Genomic DNA, 27,084 nt, shown 5'->3' with positions numbered 1-27,084 from the left:
ATAAATCATCTTATTCTACACTTTCTTAAAGTATCATTCTGTGTCAGCTTCTTCCAACTCTTCACTGAAGCAATATGATATAAACACTGAAGTATTTAAACAAAAAGACAATATGCATTATCTGCATCAAATAGAAACATTCTAGAGGTTCTGCCCATCACTTTATACACATTTTCAGAGAATTCAGCCTGATATATTCAGCATCTTTGCAAATTTGAAGGGTTTGGCTGCACAGCATGAGTCTGCAGACCTGACAGACCACCTGTGAAAAACACAAACCTGATGTCAGAATAACTGAAACTGAATTTAGTGTCAGAAACTGCTCCCTCAGTTTGCACAGGAAGTGAAGGTGATGTGCAACACAGCTGAAAACACAACAGAAGATCATGTGGTTGTTAACCAAGAACAAAAGCACTGAGTGAGATAAATATTCAGATCGTTAACTGAAGTTAAAGTAGTAATACTGCAGAATAATATTCAGTTAGAAGTAAAAGTTTACAGATTTCTATGTAATTATTATCAGAAAACTAGACTCAAAATATTAAAAGTGAAAGTAATTAGTCTTCTGCTGCTGTTATGTTGCTATCTATTAAAATATTGTATTCTAATATTACTGATGCATCAACATGAGTAAGCAACATTTCAGTGTTGCAGCTGGGTGGGTTGAAGCTAATTTTCTCAACTTTATTTTATTTTACAGCGATGCAAAATATCACATATGTAGCTAAGTACATTCACTAATATTTCTCCTTTCAAAAGTTACGTAGCTTCAAGTAAAGTACATGTTGCTGATAGTACAATGTTATGTAACTGCTTTTACTGATGCAAAACATCTGAATACTTCCTCCATATTTTATAAGACGATGGTTTAGTTGCAGTGTAAAATATGCATTTTGAAAATAACTGCAATACATGTCAGATAAATTTAATCCAGTTAAATTTACATGGTTTGCCTTTGAGATATGGTGCAGTACAAGTAGCACAAAATGTAAATTACATGGCTGCATTAAGCTGCTGTTAAGGCCTCTGATTAACCCTCCTGTTCCTCTCACTTTTTGTACAATTTGTGCAAATACTGGACACTACCAGACCCCAAAGTAACTGTGTGGGTTAAACATAAATTAATATATATGCAACACATAATGAGCACACTACTGAAACAAGTGCAATGTTAAAAATCTAATTTTCCTGATATTGGCTACTACAGCAGGAACAACCTCAAGGCCCTTATCATTTATTCAGATACTGTGTATTAGTAGATTGTTTATTTCATAAGTTTTCAGTTTAATTAGCACAAACCAATGACATGCAGGAAAGGTGGAGTTTTAGGGGGGGCTGGAGATCTGGGCAGATACCTGCTTTGCCCAGTTGTTAATCCTCAAGTAAAGTACAAGTACTTAGAAATGTACTTAAGTAAAGTACTAGAGTAAAGTTACTGTTCAAGCCTAAATGCACCAGACTGTATGTTATTATCTGTTTTTCCTGCATGTTGTTTGTTTATTGTTTATTTTGACCCGTACACGTGTGCGCGTCGTGTGTGTGCGCGCGCGCGCGAACTAGGACAGTTCACCACATCCTGAGGTGAGGACGGGTTCACGGTTCGCCGGTGTGCTTGTTCCTTTGCCCTCTTCGTGCCGCAGCTCTTCCTGTGTAGGCGGGGTCTAAAGAAGAAGAAGGGGCTTGTTGAACCGGGGAATAAAAAAAAAAGACGACCCAGCAGCCGCGACAGAGCAGCGGCTGTAACGTGTTCGGGCGAGCTGGGGACTCCTCGCCCGTATCTTTTTTTTTTTAACGAAGCCCATATGAACACGCATTAGCTTTACTAAGGCGACCGTTAACGTGTCGTGAGCGGAAACGTTACGTACGTAGCCCGCCGGAGCGGTGCGGTTTATTAGCTAAAACAAAGCGGACCCTCATAACAGTTTTAGCTAGTCTCCCTGAAGTAACCGTTTTTATTTCTTTAACAGAGGACACTTTTGGGGAGCAAATGCTACTCTAAATCAACGGAAACGTCTGTACAGCATCGGTATAAGGTAAGTGTTGTTATTTTAACCTACATTTGTCACATTTAACCAGTCTGCCATGTTTAGGGCGACTGAAAACACACTGAACGACAAAGGGGGAGAAGCAGGGAATGCTTGTCTTCAGGGGCAAACTTTGGGTGTGGATAACGATAGCTATGCTATGCTAGCAGTGGAGAGAAAGTTATGCTAACTTCCACACGCAGTGTGGATTTTCAACAACGTGACACGAGAAATGTTGGCATATTTCAACATACACCCCAACTCTGTCCCTCAATAAAACGTACTTCAGGTTTTAGTACAGAAAGTAGGCCATTGGGCCGCTTTGTGTGACCAAAGAGGGCAGTATGGGTTGTTAAAGAGAATATTTATCAGTCCTGGAATATCATGGCACTTCCCCTGAAGTCAAAACTATCATAGAGATTTTCATGGATTTTACTTGGTGTTCAAAACGTACAATTATATGGAATATCTGACGACATAATGGCTTTGTAGTGACTTTTCTGCCTGAAAATAGTGTGTTAGATTACTTTGGCATTGTTGTCATGTTGCTAAAGTTGGTTATATTGTGTTTTAAGTCACTAAACGATTGATTTGTAGTAGTGACATTTTATCCTTTCTTGAATAGGCTTCCTTTATGTCTGTCTTTCCCTTATAGGAATGAGAACCAGCTTTTAAATCGAAAAGAGTTCAACAAGGAACAGATCTGTGAGAAAACAAGCATTTGTTGCGGTCTTGTGAAGTCTTTTGATTATAAGAAATACTGACTAATGCCTTCAAAATCATCAGCCTGGATCCCCCCCCCCCGACTGGAAAGTGGAGATTGTATTTCAAAGCCACCTGGTATTCTTTAGGAATGCTGTTAAAGCACTTGTGTCCATTTGTTCAACAAGGCTTTTCTCAATTTGTCAAAAAAAAAAAAAACTTTGCAGATGTCTTAAACATTTGTGTTTGTACATATGCCAAAGACGCTTTTACTTTTGTTGCTTCACACCTTCGGGTAAAACATACACGAAGAGGAAAACTAAACAACGTCCCTCTGTAAGGTAGAGTCACAAGCACTTGAGTGAAGTTAGAGGTGTAAAGAATATCCTGAAACAAACCACAGCTGGACCCCAGTCTGGTCAAACTGCATTATGTACTGTGTAAACTGTGGTTGAGGATTCAGTAAGACATCGAAGTCTTAAAGCAGGCCAGATTGGTTAACCAGAAGCTAGAGTTTCTTGTTCGGCCATGCCCGCAGCTCTCATTCAGGACTGTTGACTGTGCAGTATGTAAGCTGGACAAGATCAGTCTTGTCTGCCTCGTTCACTTCCTGTAAAGGAATTGCAGCCTGAGGGGGTGTTTTTTTTCTCCCTTGTTAATCTTAGAGGGAGAAGCTTGATTTGTTCAACTAGTAGTGTGTGCTCGCTAAGTTCTTGCTGCAAGTCTTAATTTAGTGAGATGGCAAAAAAAATTGCCTTGAGTTAATTACCAGCCAGCTTATAGACAGCATCTTAATGACATAGCAACGGCGCCGTATCGAGGTGTGAAAAAACATATGTCTTTGATCTTGTACGACGTGTACAGATCACATGGATGCAGATAATATACACCAGGCCTGGTAATTGTAGACATGAGGGGAGACGTGTCTGTAGGCTAGAGCCGGCTCCCTGCAGGTCTGAGTCACTTCCCTTAGTTACGTTGTTGTGATGTTTAAACATAGTGAGCAGTGCTCGACTAGGAGTGTTCAGGGCAGTTTGAAGGGTCATTCGGCATTACTCAACACCAGGCCTTTACCCCGACTTGTCAGATATGAGTCATGGGTGACGGGGCTTCCAGGGATGGCCAGATGAGGCATGTGGGGACGGGGTATGTTTGGGAATATATGATCATGGTTCAAACATTATCCCTTTATGGCTCCATTCTTCTGTGGTAAGATGTTGGAAGTCCCCGCAGCCGACGAGTGTTTCCCATACATTTATTTACTTACAGTGGCCCGCCACTATGACAGCCACACATTGATTTTCTTTTTATATACTTTTTAAAATGGACAAAATCTTATTTCACCGTAGTGCTGCGAGCAGTGCATTCGCTAAGCCCCTGCTTGCCTCGCTCTCTCTCTCTTTCTCACAAACACATTGACAGCAGACCGTCTGTGAATAGCCACTCCTCTCCTTGCACACTCTCAATCAAAACATGATCATGCATAGGAGGAAGAATTGTTGTCAGCTTTTCCCTGCAGACAAGACGTCTGGCTGAATTCCTGAATAGAATCAATCTGGAGTTCACGAATGGTTAGTACCTCTGCACAAATCTGTTTAAAACCGTTGCATTCAAGTAATCTCTGATAAATCTATCTATCCATAATCTTAACACAACGCTGTAAATCTCAGGGACCCAAGTCCTGCAATAAGTTACTGGCAAGCAGGTAAGGAGCCTGGACAGCCTTCAGTGAACATTAGAATATAGCTTGGATGTCGAGGTACATAACCACTACATTTAACCAAGTATCCTGTATCATAAATACATACCTGACATTTGTAACAAAGCAGACTGCCTGAAAATCAGCTGATGATTCAGTGAGTTATGATTTTAATTGTGGACAGACCTCCTGCCTAGATGGACTTAGTGCATGCATTGGGAGGTGTGTGTCTTTCCTGTACTATAATATGACAGCCTTTTCCTAGGAATTGTGGGAATTGGTGTTGGATGTATTGACTCTAAGCAGCGAGGGACATGATTTTTAAGCCCACAATAGACTACAAATACCAAGTAGAATAACAATGCGTCTTCAGTTCACCTCATACACAAACAAACACACAAACCCTTATCATTTTCATCAGTGACATGGCTAGAAGATGTCACAAATAATTGGTTTAAATCAGTGGAAACGAGATGTAAATTTTAATTAGCTGTTCCAGATAAATGTATAAGATGTTGGAAGTGGAATCCCACATCAGTAAATTCTTAATGCACGACTTTTTAAAAAGAAAAGCCAAGGTATCATTTTAAATGTCGACTGTGGGAGGTGTGACCTCTGGGTTCAGGTTGGAAAGAAGTGGAAAAGGCACCCCATGTTTCAGTTACGTAGTTTTTCCACAACATAGTACGGAGCTTGTGCAGATGGAATGCATTATCTCATCTCTCTCGGGAGATTGGGATCTCCTCCATATGACAGACAAACCCCAAACAGGTCTTGCAGTTCATTAAGCAGCTTTAACTCTTTCAGTCTCCTATATCTGCTGAGTACATAACATGTCTGAACATCTGATTTGTCAGATTTCCATGGTAGCATATGTTAGCCACATTTATGCATGTCAGAATGATCACATCTTGCTTTGATCTTATTAATCATGCTACTTTTTTTTCAAGTCAAGGCAAAAAATTAGTGCCAGCCACCGAAGGCTGCTAAAATGTGCTGTGGTTGGTCGATTTGCTTCACTCGCCATCCACAATGGAAATCTATTGAGTGGCATTCACTGGCCATTTTGCTGGTGCTGAAAAGTTAATTGTGCACCTGGGTTCAAGTGGAAAAGTAAAATGGTAATTCTTAAACTATACTACCAGCATTACATCCGTGGTATTTTTCAATAGATGATAATAAAGACATCAGCCAAAAATATGCAATATTGTAGGAAAAGGACAATGAACATTTCCAATAACCCTCTCAACCATTTTTATAGTCAGCTGGATGTCAGATGGTCAAAATGTGACTATCAAATCAAGCACATTCCTTTTCTGTTGCTTCACTTTGTTTTTGTCTCAAAAACACAATGATACAGACTTCACCCGTTAACACTCATCTAGTTTAATGACACTTTTAAGTTCCTTATCTTTAGGGCAGATGTTAGCTCCATAGAGGACGTATTTCTGTATGTAGGTTGGGTTTCCTTCAAACATGCTGTGTTTGCAGTCATAAGTGAGATGTTCTTCCTGATCCTTCAACAGCCTGTTAGAGAGAAAAGTGGTGCCTGGGCGTGGTTAAATTAAGGAAATGGATGTAGGCCCCTGCTGAGTTGTTAGGGGACCTAATGGACTGTGGACTGTGACTTAGCGCAGCAGGTGGGGCCCAGCTGGCTGACCGGGTGGCAAGCAGAGCTCGGGGGGATGGGAACCCTGTTTATTTTGTGGACACACCCAGCATGGACAATGCTGACTTGTGTTGAATGCCACCGTTCACTCTGCATGTTCCTCACTGGCACTTCAGTGGAGCACTCATAATTTGTTAACACCAGGATGCATTATGTGACAGATCTGACCAACAGCTGTCAGACCCTTAAAGCTTGACATGGCACTGGTCAGGTTTATAAAATGAGATGAGATATGCATTACATAGTTTGGACACAGTCCAGTAACAAAGTCAACCTAAACAGTGTGTATAAACAATTTTAGGCCAAATATGAAGCTGTCCAATTTCCCAAAATTCAACATCTAGAATCGCCTCTCAGAAATGTTAACGTGGCTGTTGAAACAGTGTCATGAGGTGATCACACATTAGGAACAATTAACCCCAAATCAGCCCTGAATCTTTTCTATTTTCAGATGTTCACGTCATTGAATAGCTAGAAATTCATATCTGATTCTGTCTGGAGACACATAGCGTATATATAGTAACTGAGGATTTGTTGGTGAGTAGGTGTGGTCTTATGTAGTTTGGTGGCTAGAGCAAGGTGGATGGGTTTCAGTTGCAGTTCAGACAGTCGGTTGATTAATCGATTAGTAAATGAACAGAAAACATTGCTATTTTGATAATCAGTTAATTGTGCAATGAGTCTTTTAGGTCATTTTTTTAGTTTAAGTGTCAGATGTAGCTCTTCATTTGTGAAGATTTGCTTCTTTTCTTTGTCTTATGTGATAGTCAAATTAATATCCTATTGTTTAGAGGTTTTGGTTGCACAAAACGATAATTTGAAGATCTCATCTTCGAATTGCTATCTCCTGACATTTTTCAGAGCAAAGAAATAATTGATTGTAAAAAGTAATCATTAGTTGCTGCCCTAAATCCACTCTGTACATGGTTCGGTCAGCAGCAGTCAATAAAGTGCAATCTAAGTGTCTTTCTTAAAGACTTTCTTCACATGGAAAAGATTGATGCTTGTAATGCAGTTTGAACAGGGTAACTGAAAGTTGATGTGTTTGAATTGTTAATCATCACACGTATCGCAGACGTTGTGCATGTATGTGATAAAAATCTGAAATACATGAAATTAAGCACAATATTTAAGCAACAACATGTTGTTACAAGTTGGATTCTCTTTTTATGAGCAGAACCAAACATCAGGGTTAGTGATGCACAGTGTGGTCAACCTCTAATTGCATGAAACAAGGATCCACTGAGAAACCAGTCTTGAAAGCTTTTGCAATAACTTCTAGTATAATTTGTCTGATGCTTGCAAAAAAAGAATGATTGGTAGCAGCTGTTTTTTTTTTTTTTGTTTAATACGTCGTTAGAATGGGCACTCATTAATGTTTGATGTTTACTGGCAATCAGGTACCAGACAACTTGAAATAATCAGATTTGTTTTGACGCCGCTGTCATTTTTTTCTACCAGTGTTCAGCAGGAGAAGCTACACATCAGCGAAACATATTTAGCAGGAAACACTTGCTGTTGTTATGAAGACATTTGTCAGAGGTGGATGTGAGTGGAGCTGTAGAAATGTCATATTTTAAAGTTATTTCTAATTGTATATTGTATGGAGAAATATTATTAGGCCTGTTTGTTGAACTGTGGTCATCCACAGTCTAAACGTGGACTTTGTTAAAGATTAATAAACATTCACAGCTGTGCCTTGCTCCACCTTTAGACAACACCAGACTTATCTGTTCAGAGCTATATGAGCTGCAGCAAGTCAGAGGTGTCAGGAAGACCGATAATCTAAAGAGTTTCGAGATATATTTTGTTCTAAATCAGATAATACAACTCTTTAACTTGAATTATGCTCACATTAACCGGTGGCCCACAGACCACCAGTTAATGAGACTGTTCTCATGTCCCCAGATGAGGACAGTTGATAACAGTCAATAAGTTACTGCATCATCGTCAGTGACCAGAGGAAGGTGAAAACAAAGAAGCTGAGGTGACGCATGTCTGCACAGTCTGAGTCAAAGTCCTCATGTTGACCCTCATGTGGGAAACGTGAAAGAACAATCCTTTTTCCTTCCACGTGGCTTTGTACACTGTCGGTCATGATGGTGTCATGCATAAGGCATAAGGCAGAATGCATTTATGAGGATTTTTTCTTTTACCCTCATTGATATCAATGGGGTGAACAAATAATTAGAAACGTAATACTAGGATTAGTAATATATGACTGTCTGATCAGTTATTGGTGCAGACTCTATGTGTGAAATGTATGTGATTATCAAACTGCCTGCTGTCTGACTTTAGGTTACTTTTTTCTTCTACATTCCCACATGATTGTGACTGATAGAGCTGTTTGTTTCTAGTTTTTCCAACTTTTTTTGAGGGAAATGTGCTGCTCTGGAAATTAGTTAATCTGGGAATTCAGTTAAGAATCTTCCGTACGCCAAATACGAAGATGGTGATTTCTATTTCTGGCTAATCCAGTGAATGAAGTACTTGAAAAATCAGAAATCAAGGCACTTCGTGACATTGCTGTAAAAAATCTTGTGAATCAAACGTTGCCACATCGCAGTCTTCCTCAGTCATCCTTTCGATCCTGCTTCTCTTTCGATTATTAGCAGCACATCTACATGTGTGAGCAGAGGAATGCTCGCTAACAGAGAGAGCGTGGATCTGGTCCCTGAGGCGTACTTTCAGACTGCAGATTGAATCAAAACGCCTCTGACCTGTCTGGATGGCAGGCAGTGGACCATAGCAAGGAGCGCCATGGAGGATTGAGTTTCAGTCTGCACCTCCCAGCAGCTGTTGCAAGAAATTCTTGATAAAACATTTGTCTGTGTCTGTTTCAGCACTGCTTGTGTTGAAAGTTGGGCTGTTGTATTGATTTGTGTCAAGCAGGGAGTGTTTACACTTTCAAACTGCTCAAAAGCACAAAGGGGTTGCTGCTGTGGCAGGTTTGATTCTGGCATGTGCTGATTCAATTTTACTGACTGATCTGATTAGAAACCCAAAATTTTATTAGTAAAATGGTTTCCCTGTTATATTTTTGATTGAAGATTGAGTTATCAGTTAGCCTAGTAATTGCTTGATCTGTGTTGCAAAGTCTTTTCGAATTTGGGTAGTTTTACTCGGTGTCTGAGCGTCTTCACAGCTCCACACCTGCACTTTGCAATTTGAGCTGACAGTGTGATTATGTATAAGTCAAATAATGCCTACTGCAGCGTTAAACCTATTATCTCTATAGAAAATTAGAGGAATATGTAAGGCCCTGCTTTGTGTTATTACAGTCCCACATATTCGTATTTGAGACATTCCAGGCAAAACCACTGCCCCAGTTACAGTACTTGTGTTAGACAGAGCTGAGGGTATTATTAACAGACTTAGAATTGTAAATGAAAAATCGTGACGCTAACATTCAGCATCACAAACACAAAGCATGTGCTGTCTCTGTCTCCTCCAGCCTGACCATACAAAGTCATGATTCGACAGAGTGTGCTCCTGTTAGTGTAAATATTAGGCTCTCAGGTCTGTCATCGCAACTGCTCATCGGCCATAGTTTCTGCTTGACGATAGAGAGGAGCGGTGGGGGTTCAGAAAAGAGGATGGTTAGACTAAGACTGTGTGAAAGAAAAGCACACAAGACCTTATGAGAGTTTCTAAACGCCTTGTCAACCCAGCAGTTGTTTTTGTTCATCATGTAACACTCAGTTCATCTGCCACTTACGGCCATCAGCTTTGACCTAAGAGGCTGTTTCCCAAGACCGACTCACAATATTTGGCCTTCATCAGTCGTCTCCCTGACTGTGAGCAAGAAAGTGGCACAGCCTCACATGTGCAGTCAACTGATTTTTCTGAACTGATACCTGGGGCAGATAAACTACAGTAGCGTCATCTGTGTGACTCATGTGCTTTTCTGTTCAGGAGTTAAAAGCTGCCAGGTAAATTGCGTTGCATTGGAGGACATGTGGTCTCTGGTGGAGGCAGTAGGTAGGACTATTGATCAGAAATGCTACACTATGTGGTAAAGATAGAAAAGTATGTATACTTGTTAATGGAGTCTAACTGACCGAGAAACTTCTTGGACTCCTCTTTCTTTGTTGAATTCACCACATATTAGCTTGGCTTTGATTAGATTAGCTTTCTTTCATCAAGTTTCACAGTTAGGAGGAGCAGTTTTATAACAGTCTGTTATAGATTAGGCCTCATCGGTGTCTGGCCAAAGTTGCTATCGGCTCTTATCAGCTGTGACGTTCAGTGGGTGGAAGCATTGTTGTCTTTCATGTCCCGCCATTTCCATAAGACAAGTCTCCTCCTGTAACGGTCAAACAGTAATTCACCTTTCGTTGTTGAGTTCCTCTCAGCTGTTCTCAATGCTTTGAAGCTGAAATGTTGTGAGACTCTTCATGAAAACCATTATCAATAATTTAATTCCACTGAGAGCTTTGGCAGTAACAGAGTGAATGTAAATAATGAAAAGCAGATGGGTTGAGGAGGATTTTTCTGGAAGGTGTCCTCAACATGTCATTCGTGGTGTTGTTTTGAAAGTTATCATGCCACAAGATCATTATCAGGAATGCCAGCGCTTCCATAGTGCCATTATGTGGCACACAGGCATTGGAGACCCCGAATGCCTCCCAATCTGTCAGCTCTCTGCAATTTGCAGCCCTGTGCAGGACGAGGCCCAGAGCGGTAAACAAAGCTGGTCTTCAGGAATGTAGGGGAGGAGCCCTAATAGTGTACAGAGTCTTTGCAGTTGGCGTTGGCTTGAATTTTATTAAGCATCTTGCTGGGTAAGTTGCGTGTTAAATGTGTTGTCCCTCTGGCCACAAGTTCTTCTTTGTGTCAGGATTTAGTTAGTAAGTATTTTTAAAAGGGACAGTGGCCGTTGCTCTAGAGAAAATCAACAGGAAACGATTCCCATCTGTTGCCCCAGCCAAATGTTAAAAGGCATCTTAAACATAACAAAAAAAACCCCCTTAAAAATAAATATCTCATTATGCTCTGCTTTTTCTGACACATGTCAAACTTGCATCTTCCATTACTCTCCTAGTCTTTCAGTGTGGCATGTTTTTCCTCCCCGTTCCTCACAGCAGTATAACCATCAGTACAGATAACTATCACTGAAGCACTTAAAGGGAAACTCTGTTTAAGTTGGTCATTAGGCTGCTTTTTACAGGATGTGGTTGTTTTGCAAACGCCTGTACCCTCTGACCCACAGCACAGCTGCAAACGTATCACATCTTTTCACTGAGCATCTACTGAATACTGAACAGCCACCAGTTTTACCTCTGCGTCACTCATAGTTTTCTGTAAAAATATTCTTGTGTCGAGTAAATATAAATGGCACTTTTATCCATTGCCACTTGTATGAATTTGTGAATCAGCTTAAGAATGTCGAACAGGGATGGACTATTTCAGGACGCAGCTGTTGACTTAGCCACTGTCAACAGTGCCTGATTTCCTCTGTATGTCTTACTGGGGCAAATACACAGAAAGTTGGTCAGACTTTCTCAGTTGGACGATTGGGAAGGCTGTGAAGGAAGTGTGTCACTGGGGTTGTAGGGCCTGGCAGCGATTCAGGAGGAGGCCGCTTGACCAAATATGGGAACACACACACACACACACACACACACACACACACACACACACACACACACACATACACGTGAACTCACCTACCTCTTTTATCTGTTTTCTGTTACAGAGTTGTGATCTTAGCTTGACTTTTTTTGCCTGCACAAAACTTCCTCAGTAAAAAGGTTGATCCACCATCAAGGCTATTTCCAAGTTGCTGACAAACTAACAACCCTTAGCCATTTCGGAGTTTTCGTTCTTTGTTTAGGCCTGTTTTTGGTGTTGTGCTTGGTTGGTTAATGCTTAGCAGCTTAGCTCAGTGTGGTAGAGAGAGGCATCATAGGGCTGCTTAATGAACCACAATTATTCCTCCCCAGTTTGCATTCTGTGGCAGCTTGAAATGTCGGTCATTTTAGTATTAAAGCTTCTGCTGGAGCTCTGTTACAGTCATTTCAAGTCTGCTGTTGGACTCATTATGAGTCACTTTGGATAAGACTGAACACCTCAAGTGTAAATGTGACTATTCTCTCCTTTACGCAACATTTTTATTATGTCCGCTCAAGCTTCTCTGTCTTCCCCTGCCTTTTTTTTTGTTGAGTCTTATCATCTTATCTGAACTGTCCTGTCAAGATAACAGCTAGCTTTGCATAGACCTGTAACAAACGGCATGAAAGTCTCTAAACCACAGTCAGAGGCAAGTATGCAGTATGGTGGTTCATGGCAGCTGACGCCAGCTGAGTGTGGGCAGATCATTCCTCCATATATGGAATAGGCAAAATGAAAATCACTCCTCCATTCTGCTGCCAGTAACTGAGGTATTTCACCTCTTAGTCAGGATAGAGCCTTAACAACACACGGCATGATCGATGTTAGGAAGACGACATCAAAGAGTATGTTTTTAACCTAAATGTATTCATCCTATTGGTCTCATTAAAATTAAAACTACTGTTTCAAGAGTTACCAGGCCATGACATCCTTCTCGAAAGGGAACTGCTGTATTAATGGCACACTTAGTAATAGCATACTGCACGTAGATGAACTTAGTATCCACTTTGAAGCTATGTCACATATTGATTTCTCTTATCATATCGTCATATCATATCTCTTTTAAATATAGTTCTGTGCCGCATTTAACCTCCAGCAGAATGCATGTGGCTGTCACACCCACAAAACACACCTTGTCTGTGTTAGCTGTCACTTACACGAGTGAAAAAGAAATCTGATTGACCTTGAACAAATGTGTTGTATGAAATCTAAATCCTTCTCTGTCATCTTGATGTTCTCCCTGTTTTTTTTTTCTTGTTGCAGATGGATCGTCGGTTACTTTTAATAGCAACGTTATCAGCAGTCCTTGGTGGCAGCTGGGCTCAGCAAGGTAAGAACAAGGGTTTAAATTTGTTTTTTCAACTGTTTAGCAAAGTGTAGCATGTTTTTAAGCTCTGTCAACAGAGCCTGTAGTCCAATACAGTCCTTAATATTTACTGTTATACGTCATGTGTGTGTTGATTATCAGGGTTTTACTTGCTTGTTGTCATACTATCTGCATTGGGCCAAATATCACCCTCTCTTGTTCACAACAACAATGAAATGCAGCAATGCTTTCGTCCACTTCACCCTTCAACTCTTGCATTTCTTCATTCATGGTTTAATGACTATGTTGGTCCTGTTAGCTAGTGGTGGGAGGCTTTTTTTTACAAGGTGAAGTCATCGCTTGGTGAGATGCCTAGAGCTCGGTTTTGTGAACTGGGGAGAGGCTGTGATTTACAGCCAGGAACTGAAGCTGGTCTGAGTTAGTGAACTAATGGAAATTCTGTTTTGTCATCTTGGCTAAAAGGAGCTTGTGTTGTCTCTTTCAGAGGGAAGCATATGCATCAAGGCAAACGCACAGTCATGTGGGGAATGCATCCAGGTCGCAGAGACATGTGGATGGTGCTCAGATGAAGTGAGTTGAATCACTAAAGCTGCCACCAGAGTTTTTATCATGTGAATGAAAAATGATGTAGGAGATCTCAAACTGTGGGTGTGGCACACTCACAGTCTCCTCAGTGGTTAGCGTGGCAGCGTTGCTTAATGGTTGAATTACACAAAAACAGCTAACAAACACAGCTGGTAGTCATCATCTTGTGCATGGAATGCAATCTCTAATAAATAAAAAGAATACATTTTAACTGTGTCAACTGTGACAATTCCAACATTTCAAAAGGTCTGCATACAACAGACAGAGTGTGATCCATTTAAAACAAACCAGTACAGTCCAAATGTATGATGATTTAAGTAACAAAATATCATTACAATGTAATTACAAATATTATTCCTTGTTTCCTTAAATTCATTTTTTCACCTTTACTTTTTATACAAATAGATACAAATTATAGACAAACATGCACATAATCTGCACTTAGCCCATAAGTACATGTACAAACAGAGATTGAAGAGACTTGCTCTTTCCTGCCTTTTGACCAAAGACACGTGAACCACAACTACTCCATTAATTGCAAACATGAGTGCTGCCGCTTCTTGTCTCAGAATGAAAAGTTTGGCCCAATAATCCTGTTTAATTAGATGTTTTCTGTTCCCAAGGCAAGTAGTCCTTCTGTGGCAGCAGAAAAGACTAGAGCGACTTGAAAGAAGCAGCCCAAACACTGCTGAGTGAAAAGACCACAGTACAGGAAAATCCTGATTTACAGGAGATTGAGGTTAAAATATGGAATTAATAAGAAAAGTACAGGACAAACAAATGACAAATGTTAGAGAATTCTATGACGTCCTGTGCAACAAATGTTTGGGAAGTATTTTTACCTCTACATTACATAAAATGTACTGTAGTGAATAACTGCTTCAAGGCAGGCAGTAAAATCATATTTATACTGTGATCTGAGAGTATGAGACCCCTGCTCTACTATGATTCACTTCAAACACACACACTAACTGGTGTGAGAAACCATAAACCCAGAAAGAAGGCTTTATAATCCAGTATATACTGCAACACGCAGAGGGCCATGGGGAGCTCACATCCAGGGGTGGCTGCTCGAACACATTTCTCATCTCTGGGGTTACTTTACAGTAGAAATATGCAGGGAATGCCTCAACCATATCTGTGTCATTATGATTTCCAGTATTGAAATGTTGTGCTTATCTGAAACCATCAGTTGCAATCTCCAAACATCATCTTATTTTGTTTATATAGAGTTTACCAATTAATTTATTTGTCCATTAGTCGTCTAATACTTACTTTGAAACTGCTCACCAGGGTGACCCCCTTCATGAGTAACAAAGAAACATCTCCAAGGGTTTGGTGTTTTTATTAATTTGGCATATGTCAAGACAGAGCTGCATTCCTGGTATATCTTGCCCGTACTTCTCTATCTGATATCCACCCCTGAGCTTATGAAATCACTATGTGACTGCACATTTGAGTACAGTCACGTTTGGTCGCTTTGCCTTTTTCCCGGAGAAGGTGAAATATGTGTAGCACAGGAGTAAATTTGGTTTAATCTTATAGCCATGGAGTTATTTCATGTTCAATACAAGCTACAAGCGTTTGTCACAAACCATGAATGTTGTGTATGCTGCCCACTGCTGACAACATCATGTACATTATTTCCTGTGTGACTCACACTGACAAACTGATAACTTCTCACTCACTCGTTTGAACATCATTTGCTGCTTTCACCCCGTAGATTTCATTTTCTTCAGAGCAATACTGCAGGTGTCTTGCATGTTTGTGGTTTTCATACTTTCGAATAAATCGTATCTGATGTGTATGGTGAGAAGATGAATGGGAGGAAAAAAGGCCTCTGAGAGTCATGTGGTGTTTGAAAGAATTAGGCCAAAGCACTATTTTTGTTTTGACTGAGATCATTGTCTCAAGTTCTCCTCCACTTTGCCTTGTGGGATCTCATGTGCATCCAATCTATATTCTCAGCCAGGCCTCCCAGTCATCTGTCTCTGCTTGTCTCCTGCTGCCTGAGAACAATGGCCTAAAAAAACAGACAGCTCAAGTACGATGGATTGATTCCAGAGGCTTCATCCGTTCAAAATGCTCTTTGACTTCATGTCAGAGATCCTGTAAATTGTATCTGCTGCAGATATTAGTGCGTTTATTTGTTGAAATAACACAATAACAGAGCAATCTGTTACTTCTGGCACCATTTTTTTAAACTGAATAAGTCTACAGGCCTGTGGTTATTATAAAGTTACACATTAAGCTCCTGTAATATGTTTGTCACTATGTACTATGTTACTGTGCTTGTGTCAACATGTTTCTTGAGAAATTCCTGTACATTTACTGGACCTTTCCAGATGTTTCTGTACATACTGTGCATTACCTGTGAAAATAAACGTCTATTTTTGTCATTTCAGTTAGTGAAGACAATCAAAGTGAAACAGCACTGCTGTTGACTGCATGCATTGGTCACTATGGGTGATTTTGAAAATATGTTAAATTCTTTAGGGGTGGCCTGATTCTTACAATAACATCTTGTTGTCTGCTATGTAACCAAGTAGATCTCCTCAGAGATCAAAGTTTAAGCCTGAAGAACAGTATTAAGGAAGTTATTACGTACGTGCTACAAGTTTATTCAAATAATCCTCACTAAAACCTCTCATGCGATTTCACAGAACTTCCTCACTGTGGGTGAGTCCAAGTCTGCTCGCTGCGATGATCTGGAGTCCCTGAAGAAGAGAAATTGTGCTGTGACCAAAATTGAGAACCCCCGTGGAGGCATCACCGTTAACAAGAACAAGCCTGTCACCAACCGCAAGAAGGACGTGGCTGAAAAACTGAAGCCTGAGCAGATCACCCAGATCCAGCCCCAGAAACTCACCCTGACACTCAGATCTGGTAAATACTCAACTTCTGGAGCCAAATCTTTGAATATTTTGCAGCTGTTTTCCAATTTTACTGGACATAACGGCCAGAGAGATTTGAAAACGCAGACTTTATTATCAGATAACAGAAACTCTGGTTGTGTTTGTCATACAGTGCATTCAGTGGAGCAGCTCAAGCCCACACAAGAAACCTGATTATATATTTGAATGGAGAATATTTGTTGACAGGCCTAGTGAGAAATATGCTTTGGATAAGATTAGACAAACACAGTTTAATGTAGCCCAAATGAGGACTTTTTGTTGTTACTATAAAATCTGCATTTAAAAATGTCCTTCATGGCTGCGCCTTCAAAAGGATTAGCAAAATGATTCAAATAGATAATAGAAGTTCAAGAGATGACAGTTTATCTGTTAATCATTTAGTCATCCGTCTCAGTCTGGTGTAACAGTAAATAGTGAGGCACAGACAGGTTGAAGTGTAATGTTTTTTCTGTTGTCACAATTTCTCCTGCGGAAAATGTGCATTTTTTTGTCTCAAGGTGAGCCCCAGACTTTCGAGCTGAAATTCAAGCGTGCTGAGGACTACCCCATCGACCTGTATTATCTTATGGACCTGTCCTTCTCCATGAAAGATGATTTGGAAAATGTCAAGAACCTTGGTACTGACCTCATGAGGGAAATGCAGGAGATTACGTCAGATTTCAGGATTGGTAAGGAAAACTTGACTCCTGTTAAAAGCTTACTAACAAACAAACAAGCTGTAGCGTTATCAACATCTCTACAATCCTGAATGAAATGCATTCTCCTTTTAGGTTTCGGTTCATTTGTGGAGAAGACAGTCATGCCTTACATCAGCACCACGCCAGCCAGGCTTATCAACCCCTGCACGGGGAACCAGAACTGTACCAGCCCCTTCAGCTATAAGAACGTCCTGAAGCTGACAGACAAGGGAGACGAGTTCAACAGGTTGGTCAGCCAGCAGCAGATCTCAGGAAACCTGGACTCTCCAGAGGGGGGCTTCGATGCCATCATGCAGGTGGCGGTCTGTGAGGTAAGAGAACTTTTCTTGTGTACTTTTTAGTGCTTGCTTGTTCTGCCATTTAGTGAGTGTCTTGTAAATGTGTAAAATACTAATAAGGAGGCTCTACGTCTTCCCAGGAGCAAATCGGTTGGAGGAACGTGACTCGCCTGCTGGTGTTTTCCACCGATGCTGGTTTCCACTTTGCTGGTGATGGCAAACTGGGCGGCATCGTCCTGCCCAACGATGGGAGGTGTCACCTGGAGAACAACATGTACACCATGAGTCACTACTATGTATGTAGTTCAGCATTTATTTGATATGCACAGTGTATCCAGACAGAGTAACTTTCTTTTGCTAATTGTCTCAGCGTCTGATTGATGTGAAGAGTTGTGTCTTTCCACATTTGTCCACACAGTGTGGGATTTGAATTGACAGCTGAATTCTGGTTTCATTGATAAGTGTGTGTGTTTGTTTCTCTCTGTGTTGTTGAACCCTTTGATAGGACTACCCCTCCATCGCACATTTGGTTCAGAAACTGAGTGACCACAACATCCAGACCATCTTTGCTGTCACTGAGGAATTTCAGCCCGTTTACAAGGTGAACTTTGTGTTTTGTGTGCATGCTTTCAGTGGCAAGGTTGTGGTAGTTACCGGTAGTAACAGCAAATAGCATTTAATACTACAGGACACACAATTCTGGGGCAGCAAAACAAACTGTTGTTTTAACCAAGAAGTCAGGCAATAATTAGCCTTTATCCGTCATTCTGTGAGCAACGGTGATCTGATTTTATGCTGCAACAGGCTTTAAACCAACTTCAGCTTCCCAGCCTGTCACCTGCAGCTCATCTAACAGCTCCTTCTTGTTCCGTTACTACCTGCAATATTTCAAACTGATATGCTGTCAAGAATTGTTGAAAATGCCTGTTATGTTTGGTGACTGATTTTGGTGATTGCGATTAAATGTAAAACTCACCCATAAACACATTGTATTTCCTGTGACTGCTTCATAACAAAAGTCAACTCCTGTTTTGCCAGTTAAGTGCTTTTAATGTGAAATTACAGCTGTAGGAAATGATCTGTTTGCATTAGCAGTAACTTAATACAGCATTTTTCCAAGAATGTCACCATTCCTTATTTGGTCATAGATTATGAGTTCAGAGATATTTATATAGATGAAAATCTTTGATATTGTATCTTCACCTATCATGAAAAACTCTTTAACTGGCATAATGTAATTCATACATAAGATACATATTTAACATTTGTTCATTCTGTTCTTACCTTCCACCTTTGTGTCTTTCAGGAGTTAAAAAATCTTATTCCCAAATCAGCTGTTGGCACGCTGTCCTCCAACTCCAGCAATGTGATCAAACTCATTATTGATGCTTACAACGTAAGTCACACTGCACTGTTTTCACATGACATCTGCCTGTCCCTGCCATTTAGAGATAGCACATTCAGGTTACAATAACCAGACCACTCTTTAATATACTGTCAGTATTAGTGAGACCAGGAAGTGTAGAATGCCCAGTAGCAGCTGGGTTTCTGCACGGAAAAGGCTTGTATGCACCGGCTGATCAATCAACGTGTTTGTATGCATAAAGGAGCACCACTGTCACCGCAAACTAGAGCCTATAGTGACTGTTTTATCTCTCTTGGTTTGGACAGTCTTTGTCATCTGAGGTCATTCTGGAAAATGGCAGGCTGCCAGAGGGAGTTTCCATCACCTACAAATCCATCTGTAAGAACGGTGCAGAGGGAACAGGAGAGAACGGCAGGAAGTGTTCCAACATCTCCATTGGAGACGAGGTAGATAAGATACCTTTTTGTTAGAGTTTGTTTACACATGTGAAAATAATACAACTGAAAAAATGTCTCAACTCACAAGGAACCCAGATAGCAAAGTGGGAAACACTTTGCCACCACAGCATGAGTGGTGCAAGTGCTCCGTCACTGGCAGCAGCATTAACCGTTCAGCCTGGACTGGCTTCAGGGCATCCACCTTCACAGCTTTGATGACCCTATAAACTCTTCTCTGGTTTCCAGGTGTCTTTCAAGATTTCCATTGAATCCCAGAAGTGTCCATCCCATGGCAAGCCCGAGACCATTAAAATTAAACCGCTGGGCTTCACAGAGGAGGTGGAGGTGGTTCTGAACTTCATCTGCGACTGCCAGTGTGCCACAGAAGGAGAGCCCAACAGTCAGAAGTGCCACGAGGGCAACGGGACCTTCGAGTGCGGAGCCTGCAAGTAAGTATTCAGTCAAAAAGATCGATGAGATCGGTACTGCTGAACACAGTTTTTCAGTTCAAACCATAACTGTAGCTCTTTAACCAGAAAAGGGAACTACTTATTAAAGAAATACCAGGTGCAGTGATGCTTTGTATGAAAAGCTACATGATTCCATAAGTGAGGAGAGAGAACTTTTTGCTTTTCATGGTTCAGACCAGTGATCTTCATTTGATTTACTGCCTCCTAAATGTTGTGTTTACCTTTTTTGTCTTGTTGAATTCTACTCTGCTCATTTTTACTGAAAAGGTTAACCCTCTTTTGTTGCATCAGGTGTAATGACGGCCGCATCGGACGTCTTTGCGAGTGCAGCAAAGACGAAGTGCGGACAGAGGACCTGGATGCCAACTGCCGAAAAGACAACGGTACGGATATCTGCAGCAACAACGGCGACTGCGTCTGCGGCACCTGCGAGTGCAAGAAGCGAGAGAATCCCGCGGAGATCTACAGCGGCAAGTACTGCGAGTGCGACAACTTCAACTGTGACCGCTCCAACAACAAGCTCTGCGGAGGTGAGGAGTGTAGAAAGACAATTTGACGGACTCACACAAGTTTTATTGTACGCCCTGTAGCAACTTTTTACCCATGCTTTTCCAGGACACGGGCGCTGTGAATGCAGGAAGTGCATCTGTGACGCCAACTACACAGGCAGTGCATGTGACTGCTCCCTGGAGACTTCCACCTGCCTCGCCAAGAACGGGCAGATCTGTAATGGCCGCGGTACTTGTGAATGTGGAATCTGCAAATGTACCAACCCCAAATTCCAGGGTCCAACCTGTGAGATCTGCCCCACCTGCCCTGGCGTCTGCGCTGAGCACAAGTCAGTCTGAAGTTCGGTTAAGCAATATGTTGACATTTTCCCTACTGGCCACCGTCAGCCCAACAATGAATTTAAGTTTCTCTCTTTAGCGAAACTAAAATAAGTTTGATTGCCTTGTAAAGTCAGCATAAAACACACTTCATTTAAAATGTTTGTCAGTTTTTATTAGTGTGTGTTTTTCCTCTGGGAAGGGCCATAGCAACCATTGAACATACTGAGGTTGTGCTTTCTCCTGGAAATTCGGGGCGTTTTTAGCAGCTTGAAGTCATTTGACATTAAAAACTGTAGATACTATTTATTCTAGGCTGATTCCACTATCTTTAAGACTCAGTATATTTAAATTTGATTACTGGAAGGCCACATTTTTTATTCCTTGGGATGTGAATTCTTTGAAATGACATACAGTACAATTTAAAGAAACTATAATTTAATTAAGTGTACAGATTTTGTTATTTGTGTCATGACCGGAGTGCTTAGCTACATCTCTGCATCATCCGGAGACATGTAGTTTGCTTAGCGTAGCTGTGTATCACTGCTCAATGGTTACAGTGTGAAGGATGCTGGGACTCAGTGGATAATACACAACATGCAGAGTGAGTCAACCCTCCGTCTGTGTTTTCACAGAGATTGCGTGCAGTGCCGAGCATTCGGGGCTGGTGAGAAGAAGGATAAATGTAAGAGCGACTGCAACTACTTCCAGCTGATCAAGGTGAAGGATCGCGACAAGTTGCCCCAGCCAACAGACCAGAGCTTCCCACTGACTCACTGCAAGGAGCGAGACGCCAACGACTGCTGGTTCTACTACACCTACGCCATCAGGAACGACACCAAGGAGGTCTATGTGGTGGACACACTGGGTATGATTTGACATATTCATTATCGAACAGTGAAACACACAGCCGTTACCATCTTCTGATATGTTGAATATGATGCTCTTTGGATAGTTATTTTACAAGTCATCTTCATTCATCTTTGTTTTGCAGATTAAAAACCATTTTATGGCCCTTTTTTTGAAACATTCTGTCTAGTGTTTAGTTGCCCTGTCACTTGTACGTGTTCATTGGTTTGTTCCATTACAAATTTTGTTTTGACAGGTGAAATCAAGAGAACATCATAACTTCCATGTCGTCATTCTGTTTCAAAGACACACATTTTATATTTCAACCTAAGGACATTCATTAAGCTCATTTTTATGAACTTCAGTGATGGATTCATTTGTTTTCTTTGCATATTCTCTGTTTTAGAGTGCCCTGCAGGACCTGACATCATCCCCATTGTGGCAGGTGTGGTGGCGGGCATTGTTCTGATCGGCCTCGCCCTGCTGCTCATCTGGAAACTGCTCATGATCATCCACGACCGCAGAGAGTTTGCAAAGTTTGAGAAGGAGAAGATGAACGCCAAGTGGGACACGGTGAGTCAGTCATGGGAACTTTATCTTTTCCAAAGGTCAGTCACATCTCCAGGGCATGAATGGATGTGAGGCAGTGTCAGTTCTGTAGTCAAACATGTGAAGTGATCAGCAGGAAACAGAAAAGAGATTTAAACCAAAGTAAGCTGGAAGATCCCTGATCTGAACAGCACCATCAGAGAGAATCTCCAGCTCTGTCCTCAATCAACCTCCCTGCAGTTTTGTTTAGTCTTTATCCGCTGAGGGAGCGGCCTTCCCCTCAGCTGACGGTGCTGCCTCTCACTGTCCACATGGTACAACTGCACGACCATAAAAGGCAATGAAGCGGAGGAAGAGGACTGCTGGGTGACCACTGATGGGAAGCTCCACTGCTGCTGTGGAAGTCACAGCTGCAGTGTTTATGGCCTGTTGGGAGGAAACAAACATTCATCACAGGCTGCATTTGTGGGAAATGGAAAAGTCATGTTCATCTTCATCAACTGTTTTTTGTTAACAAAACTGAAAAAAATATGAAATGTCCTGCTGTAATGTTAGAAATATTACAGGAAGTAAGAAGTAACTACTGCATAAGAATAGGGATCTGAGTAGCACAGATACTTTCCATCACACAAAAACATCTCATTGCTAGTGTGTTAGAGATGATGAAGGAAAAGTGTTGAGAAATAGTGAGCACAGCAATAATTAGTTACTATATGAGTTACTACAGTATTCTTTCTGACCTTTTCTACCCTGTGCTGAACATTTTCTTTTGTCTGCCCTTTACACTGTTTTTTCCTGCTTCTCTTCATTTCTTTTTCTTCTGTTTTTCCCCTCTCATCTTCCCCTTTTCCTTCTTCATGTTAGCAAGGGAACCCCATTTACAAGAGTCCTATTAATCAGTTCCAGAATCCCAGCTATGGGAGTAAAGGCGCTGCTCTTTAGGTCAAAGTTTGTATCACCTGTTGGCCTTGTATACTTGCATGTACTTTCTCTGTGCAGTGCAGTTTTACTCCTTGACTGACTTTATGTTGGGCTGCAGTGACATGAAAGGCGTGGTGACTGCATGTATTGAAATGAGCATGTTTGGACACAGTCGCCACCTGTGAGTTACTGAAGTTGGTGTGATCTGTTTGATTTCTCCTTGATGTTGGTGGCCAAATTTTCAGAAGAAAAAGCTACTAATACAAACTAACAAATGAGTAACAAAATGATTTTATTAATCATTTTCTCTAATTTATATCCCTATGATTCTGTCCAGGAAAAAACAACGTTTTAGGGTTCCCACTTACTTCTTAAGCTAAATAAACCGTTTGAAAAGCACAGAGCTGAAAACAGGGCTGTTTTTCATGAAATCTTGATATTTTAGAGGTTATAAGAGTTCAGACACGCTGCCCCATTCTTTTATCATTTGATTAAAGTGGTGCTGACAGTTACTGACTGTGCTCTGCACCTCCCACCTCCATCATAATCCCTGCAAACAGCAGACTGTTGGGTATTACATTCTCTTACTGTCATTAGTAGTTTCTAACCACTATTTACTGACATCTGCCTGACTCTGTGGACTAAAGAATGCTGATTTGTGTTCTCTCTGCTTCACTGAAACGCTCTGAAATTCACATCTTTATGTGAAGCGGGTAATGTTCAGTTCAGTTACTCACGTTAATCACAATTTCAGTGCTATTTCAACAGCACAGCAGAAATTCAGTGCTTTTTTGTGTAAATGTTAAAAACCTTTAAAAGCTGACATGGCAGACGCTGCATTTTTATTCATTTTGTACATTGAGTTAACTACATTTTTAATCACCTTTTATGCTCACACGGTGCAGATCAGTTGACGGCCACTCTGTGATGCTCATACTGAATGTAAACATGGCAAAACAAACACATCTGCTCAGTTTTGTCCAGTGACAGTTGCAGTAAAGTTTTAGTTGTAACAAGATAACTATATCCTCAGTGTTGACAAAAAGAGAGTGTTAGTGCTATGAAGGCAACGTAAATTGTAAAAGCATGGAGCCTCAGATATCTGGGAGATACAGTCTGATCTGATGTTGTGTGTTTTTTTTATCAGATTAGAATCTCAGTCAAACAGTTTGAGCCATTAAAACAAGCTCACAACAGTTTGTGACAGATCTTTAGACAGCAGTCATGAGGGAGATCAGACTGTGGAGCTGCTCAAACCGCAGACAGTAGACTAAACCCAACCAGTCGTCGAAGAGCCACATCAGTGATCATTCACATAATTAACAAGGCGTCATGACCTCAAACTCCACACCAGACGACATCTGATCTGGTGGAAATTTGACCCAATTCTAAAATGACTTGAGGGTGCCTAATTGTGGGCTAGAATCTGTCTGAATCTGTAGAGTGTCTGCTCATCTTGACCCAACATGTTCTGCATCAACAAACTCCACTTCAGTGTCGCCTCCAGGGGGCAGGTGCACTTACAGAGGGCAGATCATCTGAATACTCTGTGCAGGTTGTAGTAAAGGGTCAAAATAGACACAGTGGTAGTCTGGCACCTGACAGTAGACTGCAGCAGTCAGGCTCAAGCTGCTACAACAGTGGCAGGAGTGTCAGATCCCAGTTCATGTAGCATGTTTGACCAAACTGTTGCCTCAAGCCAAATGGTGAGAAAAACAAACAGTGTGGCCACATGGTCGATGCCGGTGCTCGTCTTGTTTGCTGTTACACTGTACAACGTAGGATGTTGAATTTAATTGTGTTATTGTGACACCACAAAAGGTTTGACCAGTGCTTGGATTTGTTAACCTGATCGCTCAGGTAAGGTTCACAACCGTCATACTCACACTCGTTGTTCTTCTCTGTTTCTCAGGGTGAGAATCCAATCTACAAAAGTGCCGTAACAACTGTCGTCAATCCAAAGTACGAGGGCAAATGATGGAGCCTCGCCTCCATTGTTACAACACTGTATGGAAAGGAATACGGGCTGAATGGAAGGGAGGGGTGGGTTTTATAATGCTCTCACTGTTGGTTTGTTTGTTGTTATTGTAGTCACCAAATGATAGCAATGCATTTTGCCACTATTTCAGTTTGTTTTACTAACTTGTTTTTTAATTTTCTATGCATCATCTGAAATGTGTACAGTCTGTATAAATGTGGGGTTTTGTTTCTTTTTTTTTTTCTTCTGTGGAGCTTGACAGAATGTGTTGAACTGATATGTAGTTTTTCAGCCACAGGACTGGTAAGGTAAGCCTAGCTGTGCCTTTTTTATAGAACCATCAAGCCATCAGTGTTTTGTTGACGGTTGAATTGGATGTTGATAATGGGCACCGAATGAAGAGTTCCTCTCCAAATATACATGTGTACAATGTTAAGTGGGGGGCAATCTCTCAGCCAGTGTTTCAGCATACACAGCTGAGCTTCAGATGGTCTTTGATTGGTTTGCCACTGAGCAAACGTCTTATTGTCTGTGATCATTTGACTCTTTTTAAATGTCTCTGGATTGAAACTCTTCAAATGGAGTGCCAGTTGGCTGAGTGCTGAGTAGCAATGAAATGTGTACAGTATGTTTTGATTTCTGTGTTAAGCCATATATGTATTCACAGAACAGGATTGAAGGTGTTTGTATGTTTTTTCTGAGCGACTTAATCCATCTGAACAATCAATTGAAATGTATCTTTGTCTAGAAAAGATATTTTCTAGGGCTGCCTTTCTAGATTAAAGGATATCAGTGTACAGTAGTGGTACTGTTTGGCTCCAGGTTTTTGCTTTCTTAATTTAAAGCCAACTCAGGTCCTTAATTCTCCCAGCAATGCCAAATACACGTAAGCCTGCCTTATCTTCTAACTAAATTTGCCTATCTTGTAATAGCTTGTTTTATTCATAGAATATGAATTGAAGAAGGGTCCCACTTCTTTCTGTATGTCGGTCATTCCACCCAACTCTTTTGTGGTGCCTCGATCAAACATTTTTGTATTGAAAAGAAATGGTGATAATGTTGTTTAGTTTTAAGAATCGGTGGTACGGGAATGAACTCTAGATCTGTAGAATTTAGGGGTTTTGTAAAGAAAAAGGTTACACCTAACGCCATTGTTTTTAAGTGCCTTTTTTTAATTTCAACACATTCACATTTGCAATTCTGTATTTCTGAAATTATTTATTGAATAAACATTGACTACAAATGACCCCTATATTGTAAAAAAAAAATATCATTGTGATTTGTTATTCTACTCACTGGTGTGTTCAGTGTGTCTCCATAGCTCTGTTAAAGCCAGTTTTTAATGTGCCTGACCCTGATGGGGGAAATTCTGAGTTGGGGTGTGAGCGAATTGTCCACTCTTGTCCGCTGACAAAGCTCAGGATAAATGATAAAGCTGGTTATTGATTCATGCCTTCCTCATCCTGACAAATGGAAGCACTGGAAACTGTCGGCTCATCAACCCAGCGAGTTGTCACTGTTAAAATGGTGTTTGCTCATGTCTGGCACTAAATATATAAATAGCTATAGTTTCCAGTGATGTTGTTTACAAGTACCATGATGCCAAACATTTCCACAATGTTCTCAAAATTAAAAATAATGTAATAATAGCATGGCATCTCTTCAGTTTGTAGCTGGAGTAGTCAATTTAAAAACAGGAACACAGTGGATGCTTTGTTGTGTGGTGTACAGCCACTGAGATGTTTCTCTTTTTGTAACAAGCTTGGATAAAACCTTATGATCATGTGGAATAAAGTTATTTTGGCCATGTTTTTCCCACTGAGTCTATAAGCTGAATTACACTAACATGACACTGAGACTGCTGCTGTTGAAACTATTTGTCATGCAATTTTGAGGTGGTCCGTCGACGTCTTTTACCCGCCCATTTTCATCGTAAAACACATGAATTCACATAAACAGACAACAGTTCTTGGTAAAAAATAAAATAAAATAAATAAGTTTGACAAGGAGTGTCAAGTGTCAACTGGATCCTGGGCTAAAAACAATAAACAAATAGAAGTAACAGTGCGACTTTAATGGAGCATAAAAATCGGCTAACAGCTAACGAGCAGACCTCATCGTGTCAATGTCAGCCAATCACGTTTCGCTCCATCCCTTGTGGAGCGTGACGCCTGAAG

The 27,084-nt window shown here is 40.9% G+C and overlaps 1 protein-coding gene across 1 annotated transcript; it reads left to right on the top strand.

Annotated features, from left to right (window-relative positions):
* The first annotated feature begins 1,778 nt into the window (after positions 1-1,778).
* LOC121614435 (integrin beta-1-like) lies at positions 1,779-26,716 on the top strand. The gene is made up of 16 exons (XM_041948298.1): positions 1,779-2,033; positions 12,971-13,037; positions 13,519-13,604; positions 16,283-16,505; positions 17,032-17,202; positions 17,305-17,543; positions 17,651-17,806; positions 18,016-18,111; positions 18,817-18,906; positions 19,182-19,322; positions 19,560-19,762; positions 20,075-20,313; positions 20,399-20,621; positions 21,246-21,478; positions 21,866-22,032; positions 24,842-26,716. The coding sequence occupies exons 2-16, from the start codon at positions 12,971-12,973 to the stop codon at positions 24,905-24,907; spliced, it is 2,400 nt and encodes a 799-aa protein (XP_041804232.1). The 5' UTR covers positions 1,779-2,033; the 3' UTR covers positions 24,908-26,716.
* The last annotated feature ends 368 nt before the right edge of the window (positions 26,717-27,084 follow it).

The sequence above is a fragment of the Chelmon rostratus genome, chromosome 12 (assembly GCF_017976325.1).
Source record: "Chelmon rostratus isolate fCheRos1 chromosome 12, fCheRos1.pri, whole genome shotgun sequence".
Classification (NCBI taxonomy): domain Eukaryota; kingdom Metazoa; phylum Chordata; class Actinopteri; order Chaetodontiformes; family Chaetodontidae; genus Chelmon; species Chelmon rostratus.
The sequence above is the reverse complement of the archived record's forward strand: the minus strand, read 5'-3'. Positions and strand labels throughout refer to the sequence as shown.